This window comes from Artemia sp. Qi Xiang Cuo, chromosome 17 (assembly GCF_049724085.1).
Source record: "Artemia sp. Qi Xiang Cuo chromosome 17, ASM4972408v1, whole genome shotgun sequence".
NCBI lineage: Eukaryota > Metazoa > Arthropoda > Branchiopoda > Anostraca > Artemiidae > Artemia > Artemia sp. Qi Xiang Cuo.
This window is the reverse complement of record NC_142810.1, coordinates 29,264,417-29,286,708: the sequence shown is the minus strand read 5'-3', so window position 1 is coordinate 29,286,708 and position 22,292 is coordinate 29,264,417. Positions and strand designations below refer to the sequence as shown.

Genomic DNA, 22,292 nt, shown 5'->3' with positions numbered 1-22,292 from the left:
AAGAAATTCATACCTCAGTCAAGGCATAATCTGGACTTCCACCGGTACATATATAATGATCCATATGATTCCAGTTGAAGTGCTGCAGCTTTTCAGTGTAGAAATCCGTCCTCAAACACTGATAATATTCTATATAAGGAGTTCTGAGGTTATAAATGTAACTAAACTTACGGCCATCATATGGATGCCTAGGTTTATAACCCGTTACAGTAATTGCTGATCCAAGGAGGGTTATTTTATGAAATATCCGACCAATTGATAAAAGTGATTCTTTGGCAGGTGGATCAACGTGTGATAAACTACGTATAAAACTGCTACTGGGGTTGACGACTTTTTTAACTGAGTCAGCACTCTTTTCTCTCACAGACATATGGCGAGCAGAACCTTTAGATAAAGCAGGTAGAACTATCAATTGAAATCCCTGAAAGAAATGAAAAAAAAAGAGAGGCAAGATTTATAAAAGTCAAGCTTACTGCCTCTTTCTCCGTTAACGAAAGAAAGAAGAAGAATGGGAGAGAGGGAATGACGAAAAAAGGGAGGGAAGGACGATGGATGGAAAAAGGATGAGCAGTAAGAGAAAGAAGAGAGAGAGAGAGAGAGAGAGAGAGAGAGAGAGAGAGAGAGAGAGAGAGAGAGGGAGGGACGGGGAATTTAGAACTAGTTCATCATCCCCCCAAACCTGCCTAGCCTATATGCTTAAATGTGCTCGTCCGGATTTCCTCTGGGATAGCAACATCAGCCCACAAATCTCCTACTTTCTCCAGTTCATTTATTTCCAATTATTTTAATGCAATTCACATGCCTTCGGATTTGAAAAATCTGTTTCTCCCATCGAAGTAAACTTATGCGTAGGTGCTTAGCATCAGAAAGTGCTTTGTTTTCTCATGCACTACACAAAACACGAAAAAGTATACGAAAACATCTTGTATTTTTTTTGTTCTTATAATGGTTCTAAACAATATCTTTTCAATGCATAATTCACTTTTTTCAACTTTTTTTATTTATCAAAAAAGACAAATAAGTTTATTTTGGGCTGAAGAAATGGCAATTTTTTAGTTTTTGTACGTACAACTTTTTCCTAGTAATTTAGATTCACAAGGAAATTTGTGTAAACACTGACGATGATTAGTAAGGTAGGACTAATTAGAGATAATAAGCACGGCACCACTGAGTTAAAAAATGACCAATGCCTCTTCGTTACTATTGCTGCAAGTTAACAATCGAAACTAATCATGATTTAAATATTTTTATCAGTGGTATCTATTTCACATGAAAAGCCCTTGACGGCAAAAAAAAAAAAAAAAAAAAAAAAAAAAACAATGGATAATTAAACTAAAAACTAAGACAGGAACCTGAGCTAGCCGTTGAGAGATGAATTCTCTGTAGACATGCGTTGTTTCAAGAGGACGCCTCGATCCTTTCCGATTATAATCATCAACATTTACATCATCTGGAGAGATAGTATAGTCTGAGACGACATAGTCTTTTTGTAGACTAGCAGAGTCGGGAAAATAATCGGTTGTAATTGGGAGACAAGCCGGAGTGGTCAATGATTTCCAGTCCACGCCTGAAAATGACAAACAAGCACAAAATAATATGATGATAATAACAATTAAGTTATACTTATTTATTAAGTTATACTTATGATAATAGCAATTAAGTTGTACTTATTAGCAAGTAAGTTATAACAATAAGTTATAATTATAGATACATCAAGGAAAACGAGCCGTCATTTTATTTGTGAGAAAGAAGGTAAAACCAAAATTTTTGAATTTCTTACTCTATGTAATTGGTAATGTAGGTAACTCCAAGCCAACCAATCACTGCGATTCATACAGAGAAAAGTAGCGTCTCCGACCCGAAGATACGATAAAAGAGGAGCTTCAAGATGTTTCTCATAACCACAAAAAATATGCGTTATTTCTTCTTTTTCACTTTTCTTCTTCATCGTTAGAAATCACTTGGACTCTATCATTTGGTGTCTTTCTGGCTTCCAAGTTGCTGGATTCTCCTCCAAGGCATTGAATTTATGTTATTCCAAGAGGGGGGGGGGATTATTTTTCCTTTTCTATATGATGCTTGAAAGAACGTACGATTTTTCACCGTACAGACAGAATACAGCCCGATAAAACGCAGCATTGTAGCTCAGCTTAAGTAAAGGACCATGTGCCTTCAAGGGGTAATATTAATATTTTTCCCTCGGCTATTTTGCACAAAAGAGGTGCAAAACCTGGAAGAGGACTCATCCAAAATTGTCTGTTTTTCCCTATAGACTTGAATGGCGTTTCATTTTTATTTTGTCTTTTTTATTTTGATTCCAAGACAAATAAGAATCATTATTCAGTGCATATTTCACTTTTAGCAATGGGCAAATGCTATTTTAGAATTTTGGAGGTTTGAGGGAGTGGTGGCTCCACTCTTACGTTTGGGGACTTCTATTCACTTGGATTTCAACTTGAATATTCAATTTAGTTTCTGTTTATTTTAGTTTTCATTAAGCAGTTACTGAGTTATACTGATTTCTGTTCATTTGAAGTTTCACCAGATTATTCATCTTGATTTCGCTGGTTTTAGGTTCATCTTAATTCATTTTAATTCATTTCGGCAGGCGTATTGTTTGTTTCAAGTACTGCTAATTATATGACTTTATTCCTGCTCGTTTTAGGTTTAAATATGACTCTTAATTTTCATTCAAACACAAAGTATTTAAAATTGATAGAAAACGACTTTTCACTTTTCAGTTTTAGTGCATAAGAAAACCTAAAGAAAAACAGATTGCAAAATAAAGGTTACAACTCCCCCCCCCCCCAATGAAAATGATTTGCCCACTTCCCCGACAAAAAATCTAAGTCTTCTCAAGTTTTTGAGCTCCTTCATACCTTTTTTCAATATCTTTTTTCAGGCACCTTTCAGGATTGGGAAAGGACTAAAACCTTTTGGTACCCAAAACGATGATCCGAACAAGCTAGAATGAAAGAGCATCATCGGCCGGTATATTGAGCTCAGATACGTCTTGTCTGAGATGCATTCTGCTAACGACCTTGAACATTGTTGTAGTATAGTCATCGCAAATAAGACTGCAATGCATATCCAAGGAAGATAATTTAGAAGCACCATTCCCACTCCAACCTAAGTGCAACTATGAAACTAAAAAAATAAAGGATTCATAAATTTGAAAATAGATATGCTGAAAAGGTTAGGTAGAAGTGATTTTTAACCAAATAAATGCAAAAACTGCTGCTGAAGATACACAATTCCATTTTAAAGGGAACCTTACCAGTGGTCAAAGCTGGGCTAAATGGTTCATCCGCGACCTTTGTACTACGTAACTGCACTCGGTAATCAGCTAGTTTCTTGTATGATTCAGAATCTAATGCAACTTTGAATCCAAAGTCAAGGGTAGTCCCATCTGGTTGCTATAAAAAAAGAAAACCGTTTACATACTTTTTCATTTCTGTAGAACATTTTTGAGGAAATTTAGAGAGAAATAAAAATTTAACGAAGATTAATCTAAAAAAAATGTTTAAATAATTGTTAATCAATACATTTGCTGATTTTCATATTTTCAAAAATTAACCTAAGAATTTCAGTAATAATATTGAAAAAATGTACCTAGGGTTAGATATAAATATTGTTCATAGAATCTTAATAATTTGGATAGTTTTCTGTTTTTGAACAATCTTATATAACTGTTTATAAGCTAATTTATGTAGAGACTCTTACTCGAGGTTAGTCATTATCGAAGCTATGCTGCTATACAGTTAGGATACAGATAATTATCTAGATTTTAAGGAATTTATGAAAAATACTAATTAATTAAAAGAAACAAATACGAACGTAGCAATTAAATACTTTATCAATGCACATGTTTTCCATTCTAACAGGGTTCTAAAAATTATTAAAACCATTTTGAAAGGTTTAAATATGATGTCCTTTATTTGCCTTTTATAGTTTGTTTTTGGTTATTTGTTTAGTAATATATATATAGTATATATATATATATATATATATATATATATATATATATATATATATATATATATATATATATATATACAGGCAGCGCGATAGCGCTGCCTAAGTAAAGAACGATGTTGGCACAATAAATTAATTTTGTTTTTGTTTGGACAGGCACTTCGTATCGAAGTAGTTGTCGTAGAAACCTCAAAAAGGACTAATTCGATTGGAAATTGAAAGGGCTAGTGCCCTTTTCAATAGTCAAAAGTGATTGGAGGGTAACTAACCCCCTCCCATGCCCACCATCCCAAACACATATAATCAAAATTTTGAGATAGCCATTTTGTTTAACGTAGTTGAAAGGTTTGGAAATTATGTCTTTGAGGATGACATCCGCCCCCCCCACAGCCCTATGGATAATGGCTGTAAGTTATGCCCTTGGGGTATATAAGTTTTTTTTTTATAGAAAGCTTTATCGTAGAAACTTCAAAAAGGGCTCATTCGATTAGAAATTGAAAGGGCTAGTGCCCTTTTCAATAGTCGAAAGTGATTGGAGAGCAACAAACCCCCTCCCACGCCCACCATTTTCCCAAACAAATCCAATCAAAACTTTGAGATAGCCATTTTGTTAAACGTAGTCGAAAGGTCCGGAAATTATGTCTTTGAGGATGACACTCCCAAAGTCCTCAAGGAGAAAGGTTGTAATTTATGCCCTGAGGGCATATAAAGTTTTTATAGACAGTGTTGTTGTAGAAACTTCAAAGCTAGTGCCCTTATTAACAGTCGAAAGTGATCAGAGGGCGAATGCCTCCCCTCTCTACGCCCGTCATTTCCCCAAAACACTTCCGATCAACATTTTAATATATCCATTTTGTTTAACGTAGTAGAAAGGTCTGAAAATTATGTCTTTGAGGATGACATCCCCCCCAGGCCTCCGGACAAGGGTTTTAAGTTATGCCCTTGGGGTATATAAGGTTTTTTAATAGAAAGCGTTGTCGTAGAAACTTCAAAAAGGGCTCATTCCATTTTAAATTGAAAGGGCTAGTGCCCTTTTCAATAGTAGAAAGTGAGTGGAGAGCAACTAATCCCCCTCCCACGCCCACCATTTCCCCAAACCCTTCCAATCAACATTTTTAAATAGCCATTTTATTCAACGCATTTGAAAAGTCCAGAAATTATGTCTTTGAAGATAAAAAATCACCCAAGCCCTCAGGGCAAGGGTTGTAAGTTATGCCCTGGGTGTTTTTAAGGTTTATATGGAAGCGATGGTTGTATAAACTTTAGAGGAGGCTCATATGGTTAAAAATGGGAATTTCTAGCGCCCTTTTCAGAGTCAAAAGTAATGGAGGGCAGTTAGCCCCCCCTCCCAACAACCCCTCTTCACTAAACGAATCTGATTAAAATTGTGAGATAGCGATTTTTCTCAAAATCATCCAAAGAACTAAAACAATGCTTTTAGGGTTGACGCGACCCCCAAGTGCCCTGGGGATAGGGTTGTAAGTCATGGTCTGAGGTCATTTAAAGTTATGATGGAATAGATGGTCGCATAAACTTCTGATGGGGCTCATTTGAATTGAAATTAAATGTTATAGTCCTGTTTTTAAGAATCAAAGTGATTTGAGAGCTTCCAACCCCCCCCCCCCCCACGCTCATCATTTCCCCAAAGACATCCATTCAGAATTTGGAGATAGAAATTTTGTTCATTGTAGTTGAAGGGACCGGAAATTATGTCTTTCAGGAAGACACCCCCGCCCCCACAGCTCTCAGGGAAAAGGTTGTAAGTTGTGCCCCCGAGGCGTATAAGGCTTTTATAGAAAGGGTGGTTGTATATACTTTGGAGGGGACTCGTTGGATTGGTAGTCTGTATTTTTAGTGCCCTTTTTAAGAGCCAAAGTGATCAGAGGGCAGCTATCCCCCCCCCCCCCAACACTTCGTGTTTTCCCGAACTACATTGAACAAAAGATTTTGAGACAGTTATTTTATTCAAAATAGTCCAAAGATCATATAACAAGGCCTTTGGGGTTGATACAAACCACCAGAGTCTAGGGGCAAGGGTTGTAAGTTATACAGCGGGGCATTTAAGGTTTTTATGGAAGGGAGGGTTGTTTAACTTTAGAAGAGGCTCATTTGGTTGGAAATTAGAAATTCTTGTTCCTTTTTAAGCATCAAAAGTGATGTAGGGCATTTAGCCCTCCCCCTCCCTGACAACCCCTCTTTTCACTAAACTACGTCATCTCCAAAGAAAAATTCTTTTAAATGTTTTAACTTTTATAACTTTAAGAAATCAAAAATGAATTAAGATTTTAAGGAATAAATATCAGCATATGTATATTAAACTGAAAATGCACAATTATTTGAATTTTTTTCAGTAAAGTGCAAATTATATTCTGGCTCTTAGAAAGCATAGGGGTTTTGAACCCTACTCATGTTAATTTCTGCTCGTTTTGACTTTGACTCGGTTATTTATTGTAATTTCTGTTAGTTTTGGGTTTCATTTATTTTTGATGCTGATTTGTGGTGGTTGTATGCTTGGTAGATTATTTGATTCTTTTTTTGTTCATTTTTAGTTTAATGGAGTTCTTTACTTTTTTTGAAAAACTTTTTTTGTGGAAAAAGTTTTTTTAATTAATATATATATATATATATATATATATATATATATTCTATACACGCCCATGTATTGGGCTTCTTGGTATTCTTTTGTGAAGTGCCTCTTTAGTTTTATAAATAAAGCTCCTTAATTTGAAAAAGTCTTTGAGTATTCATACACTTAAGAAGGTAGCTGAATTGTTTTTCTATTACTTTCGATATTATCTTCAAACGCTGAATTTGCATGGTCCAAAGAAAAAAAAAATACTAAGAAATACTTATAACCTGATATTTTTCAGGCCTTGGTATTGAAGTATTCGGTATCAAAACTGTAATTTGAGCTGGAGTGTGCAGAATATAGCTTTTATTTACCCAGATTTTATCTGTGTAAAAGTTTTCTACCCAGGTTTCACAACAATATCATTTTGCACCCTTTTTTTCCAACACAAGTCTTGAATTATTATGAAAGATCAGAAATTGAAAATAAAGTTTTTCTTCCCTTCGTCATTCAGTACAGCAGGCACATAGTCCGCGTCGGGACATCGGAAGAATAATGTCAATACTCTCACGGAATCACAATATTTGTAAGGTATTTCCTGTAATTACTTACATTTTCCATGCACTTTACCTATTTTTGTTAGTTTTATCCTAACAATACCTCCAAGGTAAAAATTAAATCCAAGGTAAAAGTATGTGCTTAATATACCTGTACAACTAAACTACTAACCAAAAGTTAGTTTTGAAAGAAAAAAAAATGTTTTCTGGACATAATAAATTTCAAAATATCACTTAGACAGGGGCCAGGTATATTTGTAGAGTGTGGAGGACTCCAACTTTGGAAAAAATATTTGAGAAACTTTCCGACAGACACAAAGGTAATAGTAAAGAGATAAATTCGCAAACAAAAGCTTAAAATGAAGATAAAATGAACGACCTGAAATTTGATAATAGCAATTATAATAATATAAAAAGATACCCTTGGATATATGTGAATCCATCTCCTTCTTCCAGATGTATGTTTGACAGGCACTCGAGACGGATCAAATGGGTTTATCAATGCTCTACCAGGTCGGGATTTCGGTCTATAAGCAAGTTGCCTTTCTAAAGGTGAGCCTTCAGATCCTATAACTGTTCTAGAACCAGGAGTATCATCAGAGTCATAGCTTTTCCCAAATTCTTTCCTCGGTTGAAACAGTGTCGGTGCGTGGGAAGTTGAAAGATAGTCAACCCAACCTAAAACGTTCATTTCATGAGCTACTTACGTTCCAAATTGTATAAATTTTAGAAAAAAGGTTAAGAAAATAAACTACGCGCCGTTAAAATTTATATATTAAGTATTATTAGTATACATTAAGATAAGCTGATATAACCTAGGTAAAATAAACCTTACATAGCCAATATTATGCTTTTTATATCAACTGATGTCTTTATATATGAAGTGTTTAGTTTTGTATGCATAAGTTGGATAAAAAAAAAAGGTAAAAAGGAAAATGATAGCTTGATTGTTCATTTTGGGGAATTATCATAGCAGATTTCAAGGATGAATAAAATGAATCTTAATGAATATCTTCTGACAAATGGCATCTAAAAACAAAAATAAAGAGCATCGTAATCGTAAGCCGACTTGGTTTGTGAATACATAACGAAATTGTCATAAAATCCATTAAATACACACAAAAAGATGACAATTCAACATAAAATCGAATCTGCAAAGATGAAGAGAAAAAAAATAAAATAATTCAGACCCTATAAGAAAAATAGAATAAAAGTTAAATTTTTTTCTCTGTTCGAGAAAGATGCATGAAAAATTTAATTTACAATTAGAAGACCATGTCAAGCAATTTCAAGTACACAATGTTAAGTGTGGTTTCGATTCCTAAAAAAAGAGTCAATCATTCAATACAGCAATAGATATATGCATTAAAATCTTAATCTACGCATCAAGGTTCCAAAATCAAGCAACAGTACTACTGAAGCTGTAAAAGACATATTTATGATCGTAAGCCTTGAAGACTTCTTGGAGCTTACTTAAAAGTCAATGCGAACTCGCAGACGAAATCCTGGACGTCTGGCATTCTTCATGGCATCGGCGTGCTTCTTGTCTCATAAGCTGATGATATATTCAGCCTAGGTCCAACTACTGTGCGTATTTCTGAAATCGTTCTGTCCTATTTATTGAATCCAAAACTTTAGCCTTGAATATAATTTAGAAAAAATCACAAGTTGTTCTTCCTAATTGCCATGACAATTCCTCTTTGCAAGCTATACTTCATCATGTCTCCAGGATTAAGATAGCTGACCGTATTTTCATATCTGTTTCATCGGCAACTCTTCTCATCACTCACATCTCTTGCCAAATACATACATTTAATGCTTCCGCTGTGTCCAAGAAACTTCATTTCAGCTGTTTTCATCTCACCAGTTTTTACGATGATGTCGTGCTACCTAACATCTTTGATTTTAAGCACTTCTGGCACTAGAATTCATGAACAAAACCCGTTCCACCTTTTTCCGTTTCACAAAATATATTTTTCACTTACATCTGTGGAAATGTAACACAAGATTAATAAATAAATATAGCATAGCATACCCAAAAGTCACAGATTCAAAACTTCGTGAAAAAAAAAAAAAAACAACAAATAGCAGGCCACCAGTTTTTTTTTTTAATGATAATGCAGGCGTCGTCTTTATACCTTTTTTTCACATATTAAGGTCCACTTACACGTTGCTGTTGTTTCCTTAATGCAAATTTTGTGTTGTTTATTTTTAATGATTTTTATTATATTTTATTGCTCCGTCCTTTTTGTGAAAATCTTTTGAAAGTCTTGCAATTTTTCGGAGCCATACCTGTGCAAAGGGGGGGGGGGGAGAGAAAAAATTATTCGAGGATCCCCCCTCCCTCCAAAAAATAAATTAGAAGTGTCCTTGACAATGTGCCTTTTGCGTTTTTTAAGGACTGATCAAATGATCTCCTCTCCCAAACCAAGAGTTAAATCTTTGAGTGCCTTATATTACTAACCATGACATTTTTCCGAAATTTTCGGGGACATCCCCGAAAATTCAGGGATGATGGAAGAACTGAACAGAACGCAACCGATGAGCCAAAGGTAATGAAAGAGAGAGGTAATAACTAACTTTCAGCTGCCATTCTAAGGAGACATCTGAAAATTTATAAGCGGCCGCGGAATTCCTGTGTTGTTTTAAAATTACTTTTCTGTGAATAGGCAGCGTGGCGGCGGTGTGCACCTTGCACTTCAACGATAAATCACATCAGTCCAGTTTTTGTTAAGAAAAATTTCACTCAGTGATAATTTATTGCAACCTCTGGCATTGTGCACTCCTAGGCCCAGGCCTAGTGGGCCTTCGGGTAAATCCTGGCGTGATTGAGAGCCTTATAAATTGGTCTGATATTTTCTGCAGAGCCAACTACTTGGTAAAAGGCCCATCAGCCCCAGCAAACAGACTTGACTTGGGCCAACCTATATGCTAGCAATCTACACTTGGGAACTAAAAGAGAAAAAGAAAACAATTAATGTAAACTAACCAACAGGTTGAGTGGGAATTGACTTTTTTTGCCCTGGATTGACTTCTGGCGGCACACTTGTATTTCTTGATTCTTTTTTAGTCACTGGCTTGAAGTTTTGCCTGAAATAAAAAATACTTGTAGAAAGTATAAGCAACAAAAACATAATATAACCAAAGGAAAGTAAAGCCTTGGAGTGCGAAAGGAATAATTAAAATCTTAAAACATATAGCAGAATAGCAGAGAACATGAGGAAGCCGTTAAAATTAGTACATAAGTGAGACCATTCAAGGTCAATTCAACGGTATCCTAAAAGTGTTTATACCTGAATACAGTAAGAGAGAATTCGCAGCCAGCTAAGAAAAAAAAAAGATATATATATATATATATATATATATATATATATATATATATATATATATATAAAAAAATATATATATATATATATATATATATATATATATATATATATATATATATATATATATATATATATATATATATATATATATATATATATATATATATATATATATATATATATATATATATATATATATATACTAAATATGTTCCTAAAAATAGATCACTCTCTGTCATATTTCCCATCATTTGTTCTTAAGACTTTTATACATTGAAAGCCAAACTATCAAGCAAACTACCTATTGTGCGTTTTCGTTTTTCCCAAGTTAATAGGTAAAAAAGTGATTCCATTGGAGGGAGCAGGAGAGGGTGTGCGAGGTCCCATTTTTAGCAAAGGCGTGTGCACATGTGTTACTTGAAAAGATACATATATGACAGCAGATGATAATTAATGTCACCAGTGATAGAATTTTTCTTCTTATTTAGAGAGAAGGTACACAGATACAATGTGCTTCGTTTTGTCACCATTGCCTCGAAATATTTTCTCTTCCTTTTTAAGAGCCATCGTGCCTGGTGCAATATTTATGATCTATCCTCCAGTACTTCTTTTATTTTGTTTTTTTGCGGGAACCAAACAATAATTCATCCTGCCAGGGACCAACAAACTACCGGATTACAGACGCAGTCCAACCAAGTCTGTCAGCAGTAGTCTTTGCTGCGATTATCAGCCAGTCCTTATCCCAACGACATCTGTGTCGGCGGAAACCAACAACAGGATCCAGGTCTTTCTTGAAAGTCTGCCAGGGAGGCTTTCTCTGGGAGCTCGGTCTTCGTTTCAGGATTAGGTGGAGATCACAGGAGATTATATCCTAGGATTTTAGTTTTTCGAGTTTAGTTCACATTAAATCTATAATGAAGTTGCGTTTCAGTTGTGGCCTCTGTTACAATATTGTAAATAAAAGTGAGTTATTTATTCGCAAGGCGCTATTGGTTAATCCTTGACCCATTTCAGTTTTGGGAAGACAGTTTTAGGCGAGAATCTTAAAAGTACATGAAAGAGTCTGAGCATATGTTGAAGTGGGGTATCCACATTCACCAGCCTTGGAAAATAGTGGCTTCCCACCTCTCAATATTGATGGCAGCAATCGCAAGTGCGTTTTCAAAGATTTTGGCTACTTTTAGCCCATAAATAGGACAGCCTATAAATTCTACTATTAGACACCCGTGAATTTAAAACTATTTTTTGTTTGAATTTTTATGACGAAGCCACTATATCTTTAAACAATTCAGTAATTGAAAATTCGTAGGATGTTGCCCGCATAAATAACTGGTGGTTAAAATATTTACAGCTAAAATTTAACAGAAGGCTTGGAAATTTAAAAATTCGGTGAGTTTATTATCTAGAAATAAAAAGTAATATTGCGAATCATATTAATGACTTTGGTTTATTTTTGAATCGGGAATAAGGCAGGAAGAAATAAAGGAGTAGAATCTCCCCACGTAGAGGTAAAAATATGGTGTTGTAAGAGAGCATAAGAGATAGTAATTGTTCGAATTTCGAGGAGTTTTCGAGTTGATAATTAGAATTAATGTGAAATTTGCTACTTATCCTTTTTAGTGTAATCTACCCACACAGGAATTGCATTGCAGCAAATTAGTGAGGGTTTACTGTGTTGAGTAGCCAGTATATGCAGTAGATATTAGGTGTCATGACGCAGGACAGGGTCCCTATATGATTTGTAGTCTAGCTAATCCATTAGTATCATAAGTTTGCTTTCGTGTTTAAAATAAATAACCGTGTTCAAATTAAATTTATTTAACAAATAAATAAATAACCAGATCAAACTTAAAACGAGCAGAAAATACCAACATAAGGAGTAGGGCTAACACCCTCTGCATCTTGTAAAGACCAGAACATAATCATCCAGCAGGACTCTAACAGTCAAAGATTAGAATTGAATATCCTACCACCTTAGTTTCTAACTTAAATTCCAACACTAGAGTTAAAAAGGAAATTGTATCTCTTCTAGTCCAAAAGTTGATTCTCTTTTTATGAGGGACCTTTCTAATAAAAGTACTAGCAAAAACTTAAATTTATTTCACAATGAACACACTATCAGAGTTTAGGGAATAAGTTCAATCATTCCTCGTTAATAGTCCAAACTCGGAAAATGAAACAGTAAAAGTAAGCAAAATCAAAAAAAGAAATGGCATGGAAAAGTAGATATCAGCCCTTTTGGTTCTGTGGGAAAATGCTCCATAGCTCAACTTGAAATTAGTCTTTTTGTTATTCTAAGAAAATATTTTAGAAAGGGAACCCTCACAGATCTTAATAGCTCTCATATTTAGATTTAACCTTAATTTGAAGCTCATGCCTGCTTTACTTACCTGGTTGAAAAAAGTTTATACTCGAAAATAGATACATGGCTCGAAGAAACGAAAAGCATCGAAGAACACATTCAGATAGTCCTTTCTGACGAACACAAAACTCCACTCCAGTTCAAACACTGTAGGTTTTGGCTCAGGGACAAACACAAATCACTCTTTTTGGACACCATGTACTTTAGAGCAGTACCACTTTGTCATAATACACTAAAATCGTTGCCAAGAAAAAACAAAAACAATAGGACAAAACTAAACCGTTACTTCCTCTACACAACTAACCTTGGGAATAAAAGACGACACAAAACTCCATTTACTTAAAAAGCAAGATTATCAGAAACTAAATAATGTTGGATGGTCCGTTTTATCTCTGAGAAATAAACGATGAGAAATTAAAGACAGCAAACAAGTGTTTCCAACGAAAACCAAACAGCTGTCCTTCCTTTTACCGTTTTACTTGATTCTGCTTTACTACTTGTGATGCTATTATAACGTGCATTTTATTTCTTTTAATTTCTTTAATATTTTAGCATGGTGTAGGCTCTAATATACCTTTTTACCTTTATGTTATCATAAAGATTGGACTAACTATAGGAATCTTTTGATCACTTTCTCTAGTAAGGACGCGAAATTTGAAAGGGGAGAAAGAGAAAAGAATATGAAGCAAGTCATTGAAACACCCCGAATGAACAGAGCCCGTCTAAATAGAATATCGAACTAAAAATAAATAAACTAACTGATTTTGCTTTGTATAGCCAAAGGATTTCTAAGATCTTTCATTCTCTACTTAGCTCACGTCTACAGAGTTTATGACGCACAAACTACTATAGAGTAAGCTATATCTTACCTCTGAATTTGAGTGGGAAGCGTGAAAACTTGTGCATCATATGCATCATAGTCAAACAATTGGTTCAATGAGCCTGTTTCACAGCCAGGGTAAATTCTTTCAGATTGAGACTTCATTAGTCTTACATTGTCCTTAGTAGAAGGGGACACAGGCAAGCGAAGTCTTGGTACAAAATTTGAGTACCCGAGCTTTTTATTGGTTGTGTAAAAACTCAAGTTTAGCCAATGAGGTATGTTGTAGTCGTCGGTATCAAGCATATCCTTATTCTGAAACTGAAAAAAAACCATAGATTTTTAGTGACTCTGGCTCATATTAAATTGACTAATTCTAATAATTTATTTAGGAACAAATCACCTTCATCTTTTCCTACGTGAATGGCATATGCATAAATGAATTTATAGTACAAACAAGGACTTGTAGAAGTATTTATTGAACCTTCCAACTATTCCAAAAAAAACGTGTATCTCAAATTTTGATTGGCTGTCTTTGGGGTTCGCAGAGCTAAAAAGGGCACTGGAGAATGAGAAATCCCATTTTAATTTTGACCCTCAAAAGGGTACTATAAATTTCAATTTCTAGTCAAGTAAGCCCCCCTTGAAGTTTCTTCGACCACTCCTTCCTTAAAAAGCCACTTAAACAACACTAATGGGCTTTTTATGGTACCCAAAAACAAAAGCCATCTGCATAAAATAAGATTTGATTTCATTAAATATATTCCAAGTGATTTGCTCACAATTCATGCGAATGAGCAATCAATACGTAATCGATATATAGCAAAATTAACTCAACAGAGATTTTGAAAAACAGACTGACCAGTTTCATACTTAAGTTGAACATTCAAATGAAGTTGTATATTAAAATTGAAATTATAGAATGTGGACAATGTGACAACGGGACTTCAGGACACTGATAATGTAACACGGTTTTTCTTTTCTGAAAAAAGTCTAATTAATTCTAGTGTTTTCAAGTTTTCTTGCTGTTTTTGATCCTTATGTTAGTAGTACTGAGGAAATCGGTGCCTCCTCGTAAAGTTAATTTTCGGAAATGGCATCAAATGAAAAATTCCATCATTAGAGGAAAAGTACATCAAAGAAAAAGTGTACCATTAGAGTCACCATAGTTGAAAATCCTATACAGAAGATTTACAGTCCCCATCTCGAACAAAAATGAAAATCAGTTTTTTTGCATGTGTAGTACTGAGATGTGTCCTTTGTTTCCCCGTTTTTTTTTTTTTTCTAGGGATGATCGTCTTGAACCAGTGACCGTAGAATACTGGGAGGGGGCTCATTTGAAAGATAACCCGAATATCTAGGGCTCATAAAAAATGTAAGTGTATCCAGGCTGTGAGAGCATAAATATAATTTTTTGGGGAATGGTATTAAGTTTTATTTATCAGGTCAACTAGAGAATGCATTTGACTAAACTAAACATTACTATTTGCGTCATGATTTGAAAAGGGTTGATGTTGTTTTAAATTGCTGAAAAAGTTTTTCCAGCATACAGATGGCAGGCCAAACTATAAATTCTAAAAAAAGCGGAAAAATTAAAACTATTACTTTCTTTTCCTCTGAAAAAGACCAAGTCAATATAAAACGAACAGAAATTAATAAAAAAAAATAGTCCACAAAATAAGTTTTAAAGAAGTAAAGAACTCCATTAAACCAAAATTGAACAAAAATAGAATCAAATAATTTACCAAGCATACAACTACCACAAATAAACATCAATAAATAAATGAAACCCAAAACAAATAGGAATTAAAACAAATAAAAGAGTCAAACTAAAAAACGAGCAGATATTAAAATGAGTAGGATTCAAAACCCCTATGCTTTCTAAACGCCAGAATAAAATTTGCACTTTACTGAAAAAAATCTTTTTAATGTTTTCACTTTTATAATTTTAATAAATCAAAAATTAATTCAGATTTCAAGGAATAAATATCAGCATATGTATATTAAACAGACAATGCACATTCATTTGATTTTTTTTTAGTAAAGTGCAAATTATATTCTGGCTTTTAGAAAGCATAGGGGTTTTGAACCCTACTCATATTAATTCTTGCTCGCTTTGAGTTTGACTCGGTTATTTTTTGTATTTTCTGTTTGTTTTTGGTTTCATTAATTTATTGATGCTGATTTGTGGTAGTTGCATGCTTGGTAGATTGTTTGATTCTATTTTTGTTAATTTTTTGGTTAAATTGAGTTCTTTACTTAAAAAAAAAAACAACTTATTTTGTGGAAAAAGTGTTTTTTAATTAATTTCTGTTCGTTTTATATTGACAGAGTCTTTTTCAGAGAAAAAGATAATAAAAGTTTCAATTTTTCCGGTAATTTTTACGAATTTATAGTTTGCCGTGTTATTTGAATTCTGGAACAAGTTTTTTTTTTTTTTTTTTTTTTTTTTTTTTTTTTTTTTTTTATTCCAATATTCACGGCGCCAGGTACTTAAAAGTACCTGATATGCCGCTATTCATTTACCTCTTTCAATGGATTCGATGTTTTAAATGTCTATTGAACCTTCTTTTGAAGGTGTCAACAGAGGGATTTGCAGGGATAATATCCCCAGGAAGATCGTTCCAGATAGAAGTGCAACGCCGGATGAAGCTGTTCCTCAAGTACTCGGAATATCCTCCTTTAGATAATTGGACCGAGCTGTGTGCCTTCGTGTCTGCCTTGTCGGCCGGACAAAGGGGGGCACAATTCGAGAGAGCTCGTCTGAGGGAGGCGAATACATGTACTTGTAGAAAACTACCATCGACGCTACATCAAACCTTTCGTTTAGAGGCTGGATCGATTCATGTGTAGAGGTGCAGCCCGCCCTATTCGCCCTATTCTGGATCTTCTGAAGTGGTGCCAACAGCGTTTTCGGAGCATCAGCATATAGCGGGCATCCATATTCAGCTATGGGTCTGATGCAAGACTTGTAGAGTGGGATGATAGAGGTTAATGGAAGAAGGTTTTTGCAGCGAAGAGTAACTCCCAGCTTTCTTGCGTAGGAGGTTCTCACCCGATCAAGGTGGTTGTTCCAAGAGAGATCGGCGAAGAAATGAATCCCCAGTAGACGAAACTCGTCGACTCTCTTTATAGCTTCATTTTTGAAGATGAAACTGGGGTGTTCAAGTGGCACCTTTGATCGGGTAATTAGAAGCTCCTTTGTTTTCGATGCATTGAAGTTGATCATCCATGCATCATACCACTTTTCAATTTTCAAAAGATCCATCTGTAGGGAAAGGGAGGCTTGTGTTGGGTCTTCGTGTTTAGGGACGGCTGAGTGTGTCATGGTATCGTCGGCAAAGTGATGCAGAGGGTTTGCGAGGTTGTCTCCCATGTCGTTTATGTAGATAAGGAAGAGCATAGGTCCCAAGACACTGCCCTGGGGTACCCCTGCTTTCACTGGATATTCGCGGGAAATAAACCCGTCAAGAACAACCCGCAGTGAACGATCGGAAAGAAAGCTCTCAATCACTTTTAACAGACATCCACGAATACCATACACATAGAGTTTCTTTAGCAGGCCACGGTGCCATGCTCTGTCAAAAGTTTTTCAGCAATTAAAACAACATAAATCCCTTTGAAAATCATGACGCAAATAATAGTGTTTAATTTACTTATATACATCCTCTAGTTAACCTGATCAATAAAACTTAATACCATTCCCAAAAAACTATATTTATGCTCTTTCACAGCCTGGATATACTTACACTCTTTTGACTTACTAAAATTTTGAGAGCAGAAGTAGTAATAGAAGTAGCACCGACAGTTTGAGCTTAATACGCTCAGTCGTTCTTGGTATATTGCTGAGATGTCTTATTGGCAACCAGCATACAAACAATGTGTTTTGATTTAATTTTAAAGCAAGAGTTAGTTTTTAAGCATAATGGGCAAATTACATAATTGGGGGGGGGGTTGACCAACCCAATAACCCTAGAGATATATTTACTGGACCGTTCAGCTATGCTGAACAAAATGGCTGTCTTAAAATTTTGATTGGAAGTGTCTGGAAAATTAAGAGCTAAAGAGGAGAGCTGATTGCCCTCCAATCACTTTTGACTCTTAAGAGGGCACTAGAACTTTAAATTTTGAATCAAATTAGCTCCTTTAAAATATCAATGGTACTATTAGCTATGATAGTGCATCGCTGCCTATGTCCTTATATGCTCTATATTGCTTATATGCCCTTTTAATATTTGCATGCATATAGTTTTTTTTCATTTAATTGAAACTCCCCTTAAACGTTCCCTAAAAGTTTCAACTTAATACCATTAGTGTCGTTAGTTACAGTAAACGTAAAAGCAGCCTTAAATGTATACACACAGTGTCTTCTGGCTAGTTCAAAATTCACAACCTGTGAAGGAATGAAGGTAAAATTTTCAGAGAATATTTCTGTTGTACGGATGACAACCTGTCATCCGTATGCAGGTTGTCCAAAGGGCATATATCAGCAATATCTTAGGAACAGTTTCGTGTGTGAAATTAAAACTTACAACGCTTGTTCAAGGGGTGGGCGATGTTGAACTAACTAAAATACAAAATTTTCATGATAATACTATTGCTTCTTATTCAACATCCACTACTACTGCTATTATTATTGTTGTTGCTACTGCTACCACTGCTACTAAAGCTAACACTACTACTATTAACTGTAATCCTACTACTACTGCTTTAGCTATTGTTACTACTACTGCTATTAATAAACCTAAGGGTATTAAGGCAGCAATGCTTCAAGACCGGTTAAAAATTTCATCCTGTGTTGAAGGGGATGTTGAAAAGTGACATTTGCATACTGCTACTAATGCTACTACAATTATTGCTACGCATAATTACTGAACCTTTCAACAATACTGAAAAAAATAATGTCTCAAAACTTTGTTTGGATATTTGTCATGGGAAATCATGGGCGTGGGGAGGGGAGTTCTCTCAAGTCACTTTGACTGTTAAAAAGGGCACTATAACTTCCAATTTAAAACCAAATGAGACCCCTTTGAATTTAATATGCCCATCCATTCCATATAAACCTTATATACCCCAGGGCATAACTTAAAACCCTTCCCCCAGGGCTCTGGGGGGTCCGACCCTGGAGGAATTGGTATATGTTCCTTGGACTATTTTAAACAAAATTGTCATTGCATAATTTCATATCAGATACATTTGGTGAAACAAAGGTAGTTGGGGGGGCCTACTTGACCTCCACCACTATTGACTCTTAAAATAGAACTAGAATTTTTAACTTCAACCAAATGAACTACCTGTAAAGTTTATACAACCATCCCTTCCATAAGAACTTGAAATACCCCAGGGGCGTAACTTACAACCCTCGCCCTTAGGCTCTGGTGGTTTGAATCAACTTCAAAAGCCTTGTTATATGATATTTGAACTATGTTGAACAAAAGGACTGCCTCAAAATATTAATTGGATACCTCTCGGGAAAACACGAAGTGTTTGTGTGTGTGTGTGTGGGGGGGGGGAGGGGGTAGCTGCGCTCTGACCACTTTGACTCTTAAAAAGGACACTAGAACTTCTGATTACCAATCCAACGAGTCCCTTCCAAAGCATACACGACCACCCTTTCTATAAAGACCTTATACACCCCCAGGGCATAGCTTACAATCTTTGCCCTGAGAGCTGTAGGGGGGGGGGGGGCGGGCTGTCTTCATCACAGACATAAATTCCAAAACCTTCAACTACGATGAATAAAATTGTTATCTCTAAATTTTGATTGGAGGTGTTAAGGGAAATGATGAACGTGGAGGGGGGCTGGTTGCTCTCAAATCACTTTGACTCTTAAAAAGGAAATTATAAATTCAAATTTCAAATCAAATAAGCCTCATCTGAAGTTTATACGACCACCCATTCCATAGAAACTTTATATGCTCTCATTGCATAACTTATAACCCTATCCCCAGGGCGCGGGGGGGGTTGTGTCACCCCTAGAGACATTATTCTATGTTCTTTGGACTATTTTGAATAAAATGAATATCTCACAATCGTAATTAGATGCGTTTGATGAAAAGAGGCGTTGCCGGGGAGGGGGGGGGGATCTAAATGCCCTCCATCACTTTTGACGCTTCAAAAGGGACTACAACTTCTAATTTTCAACCAAATGAGCCTCTTCTAAAGTTAAACAACCATCCCTTTCATAAAAAGAGCGACGAAGATATTCATTCAAATTATCTTCACTGTCTTACGAAAAGAATTCCCAATTGTTCTTCTTGTTTTTGTTGTTTCCTTCCATAAAAACCTTAAATACCCCGCCGCATAAATTACAACCCTCGTCCCTAGGTTCTGGTGGTTAGTTTCAGCCCCTAAAGCCTTGTTAATACGATCTTTGGAATATTTTGAATAAAATGACTGTCTCAAATTTTTTTTAATGAATGTCTTTAATGTCTCAATTTTTTTTTAATAAAATGACTGTCTCAAATGTATTTCGGCAAAACACGACGTGTTGAGGGGGCAGGCAACTGCCTTCTGATCACTTTGGCTCTTAAAAAGGGCAGTATAAATCCTATACTATCTATACTTCGGAGGGGACTCATCCAATGAGTCCCCTCCAAAGTATATACGACCACCCTTTCTATAAAAACCTCTATATGCCTCAGGTGCATAACTTACAACCCTTACCGTGAGAGCTGTGGGGGTGGGGGTGTCTTCCTCAAAGACATAATTTCCGGTCCCTTTAACTACAGTGAACAAAATTGCTATTTCAAAATTTGGATTGAATGTCTTTGGGGGAATGATGAGCTTGGGGGGCTCGTTACTCTCAAATCACATTTGACTCTTAAAAAGGGTACTATAACTTTCAATATCAAATCAAAGGAGTCCCATCTGAAGTTTATGCGACCACACATTCCATAAAAACCTTATGTGGCCCCAGGCCATGACTTATAACCGTATCCTTAGGGCACTGGGGGTTGTGTCAACCCTAGAGTCATTGTTTTAGATCTTTGGACTAGTTTGAGCAAAATTGCTATCTGACAATTTTATTCCGATTCGTTCGGTGAAGAGGGGTAGTCGATGGGGGGGGGGGATAGCTGCCCTCCATCACTTTTGACTCTTAAAACGGAACTAGAACTTCCGATTTTTAACCATACGAGCCTCCTGTAAAGCTTATACAACCATCCCTTCCATGAAAACGTAAATAGCCCCTGCGAATAACTTACAACCCTTGCCCCTAGGCTCTGGGGCTTGTTTCAAATCCAAAAGCCTTGTTGTATGATATTTAGACTATTTGAATAAAATAGCTATATCAAAATTTCTATTAGGTGCATTTCAGGAAAACACGAAGTGTTTGTGTGTGTGTGTGTCGGGGGGAGGGTAGGTTCCGTCCGATCACTTAAACTCTTAAAAAAAAACAGTAGAGCTTCTGATTACCAATTCAATGAACCCCTCCGAAGTTTATATGCCCAGGCTTTCTATAAAAATCTTATATGCCCTCAGGGCATAACTTAAAACCCTTGCCCTGTGACTGGGGGGATTTGTTATCCTCAAAGGCATAATTTCCGAAAATTTCAAATATGTTGAACAAAATGGCTATCTAAAAATTTGGATTGGATGTGTTTGGGGAAATGATGGACGTGGGGAGGGGAGGGGTTAATTGTCCTCTGATCACTTTCGACTAATAAAAAGGGCACTATTCCTCTCAATTTTCAATCGAATGAGCCCATTTCGAAGTTTCTACGACATCACTTTCTATAAAAACCTTATATGTCCCAAGGGCGTAACTTACATCCCTTGTCCTGAAGGCTATGGGGGGGGGGGGGGGTAATCCTCAAAGACATAATTTCCAGGTCTTTCAACTACATTTAAAAAAAATGGCTATATCAAAATATTGATCGAAAGTCTTTGGGGAAATGTTGGGCGTTGGGGAGGAGGGGATTCTCCCTTCGATTACTTTCGACAGTTAAAAACGGCACTAGCCCTCTCAATTTCCAATTGAATGAACTCTTTTGAAGTTTCTACAACAAAGGTTTCTAAAAGAACCTTATATGTCCCCAGGGCATAACTCAAACCTTAGCCCTGAGGGCTGTGGGGGGGGGCGGTTTGTCATCTTCAAAGACATAATTTTCGAACCCTTCAACTATGTTGAACAAAATGGCTACATCAAAATGTTGATCGGAAGTGTTCAGGAAAATGAAGGGCGTGGGGGGAGGGGAGCATTCACCCTCCGATGACATTCGACTATTAATAAGGGCACTAGCCCTCTCAATTTCCAATGGAACGAGCCCTTTTTGAAGTTTCTACGACACCGCTTTCTATAAAAACCTTATATTCCCCCCGGGCATAACTGACCCCCTCTGCCCTGCGGGCGTGGGGGTGGGGGAGGGGGTTTGTCATCCTCAAAGACATTAATTCCGGACCTTTCAATTGTGTTGAACAACATCACTATTTCATAAATTTTTATTGGATGTGTTCGGGAAAATGATGGGCGTAAGAGGGGAGTTACTTGCCCTCCAATCCCTTTCGACTATTAAAAAGGGCAGCAGTTCTTCCAATTTCCAATCGAATGAGCCCTTTTTGAAGTTTCTACGGTAACACTTTCTATAAACAAGCTTATATGCCTCGAGGGCATAAATTCCAATCCTTGCCCTGAGGTCTGTAGGTGTGTTGTCATTCTCAAATGAATAATTTCCAGACT

General features: G+C 36.0%; 1 protein-coding gene across 3 annotated transcripts in view; it reads right to left on the bottom strand.

The window, feature by feature from the left end:
• The window catches only part of LOC148942080 (GATOR complex protein Iml1-like), a 168,864-nt gene that overhangs the window by 85,490 nt on the left and 61,082 nt on the right, over positions 1 to 22,292 (bottom strand). For all 3 annotated transcript variants that reach the window (XM_089102921.1, XM_089102922.1, XM_089102923.1), the window contains 6 exons: positions 13,662 to 13,933; positions 10,091 to 10,191; positions 7,523 to 7,779; positions 3,278 to 3,416; positions 1,353 to 1,567; positions 14 to 421 (listed from right to left, as the gene is read on the bottom strand). In XM_089102921.1, coding sequence (XP_088959047.1) covers positions 14 to 421; positions 1,353 to 1,567; positions 3,278 to 3,416; positions 7,523 to 7,779; positions 10,091 to 10,191; positions 13,662 to 13,933 — 1,392 coding nt within the window. The remainder of the gene's footprint in view (positions 1 to 13; positions 422 to 1,352; positions 1,568 to 3,277; positions 3,417 to 7,522; positions 7,780 to 10,090; positions 10,192 to 13,661; positions 13,934 to 22,292) is intronic.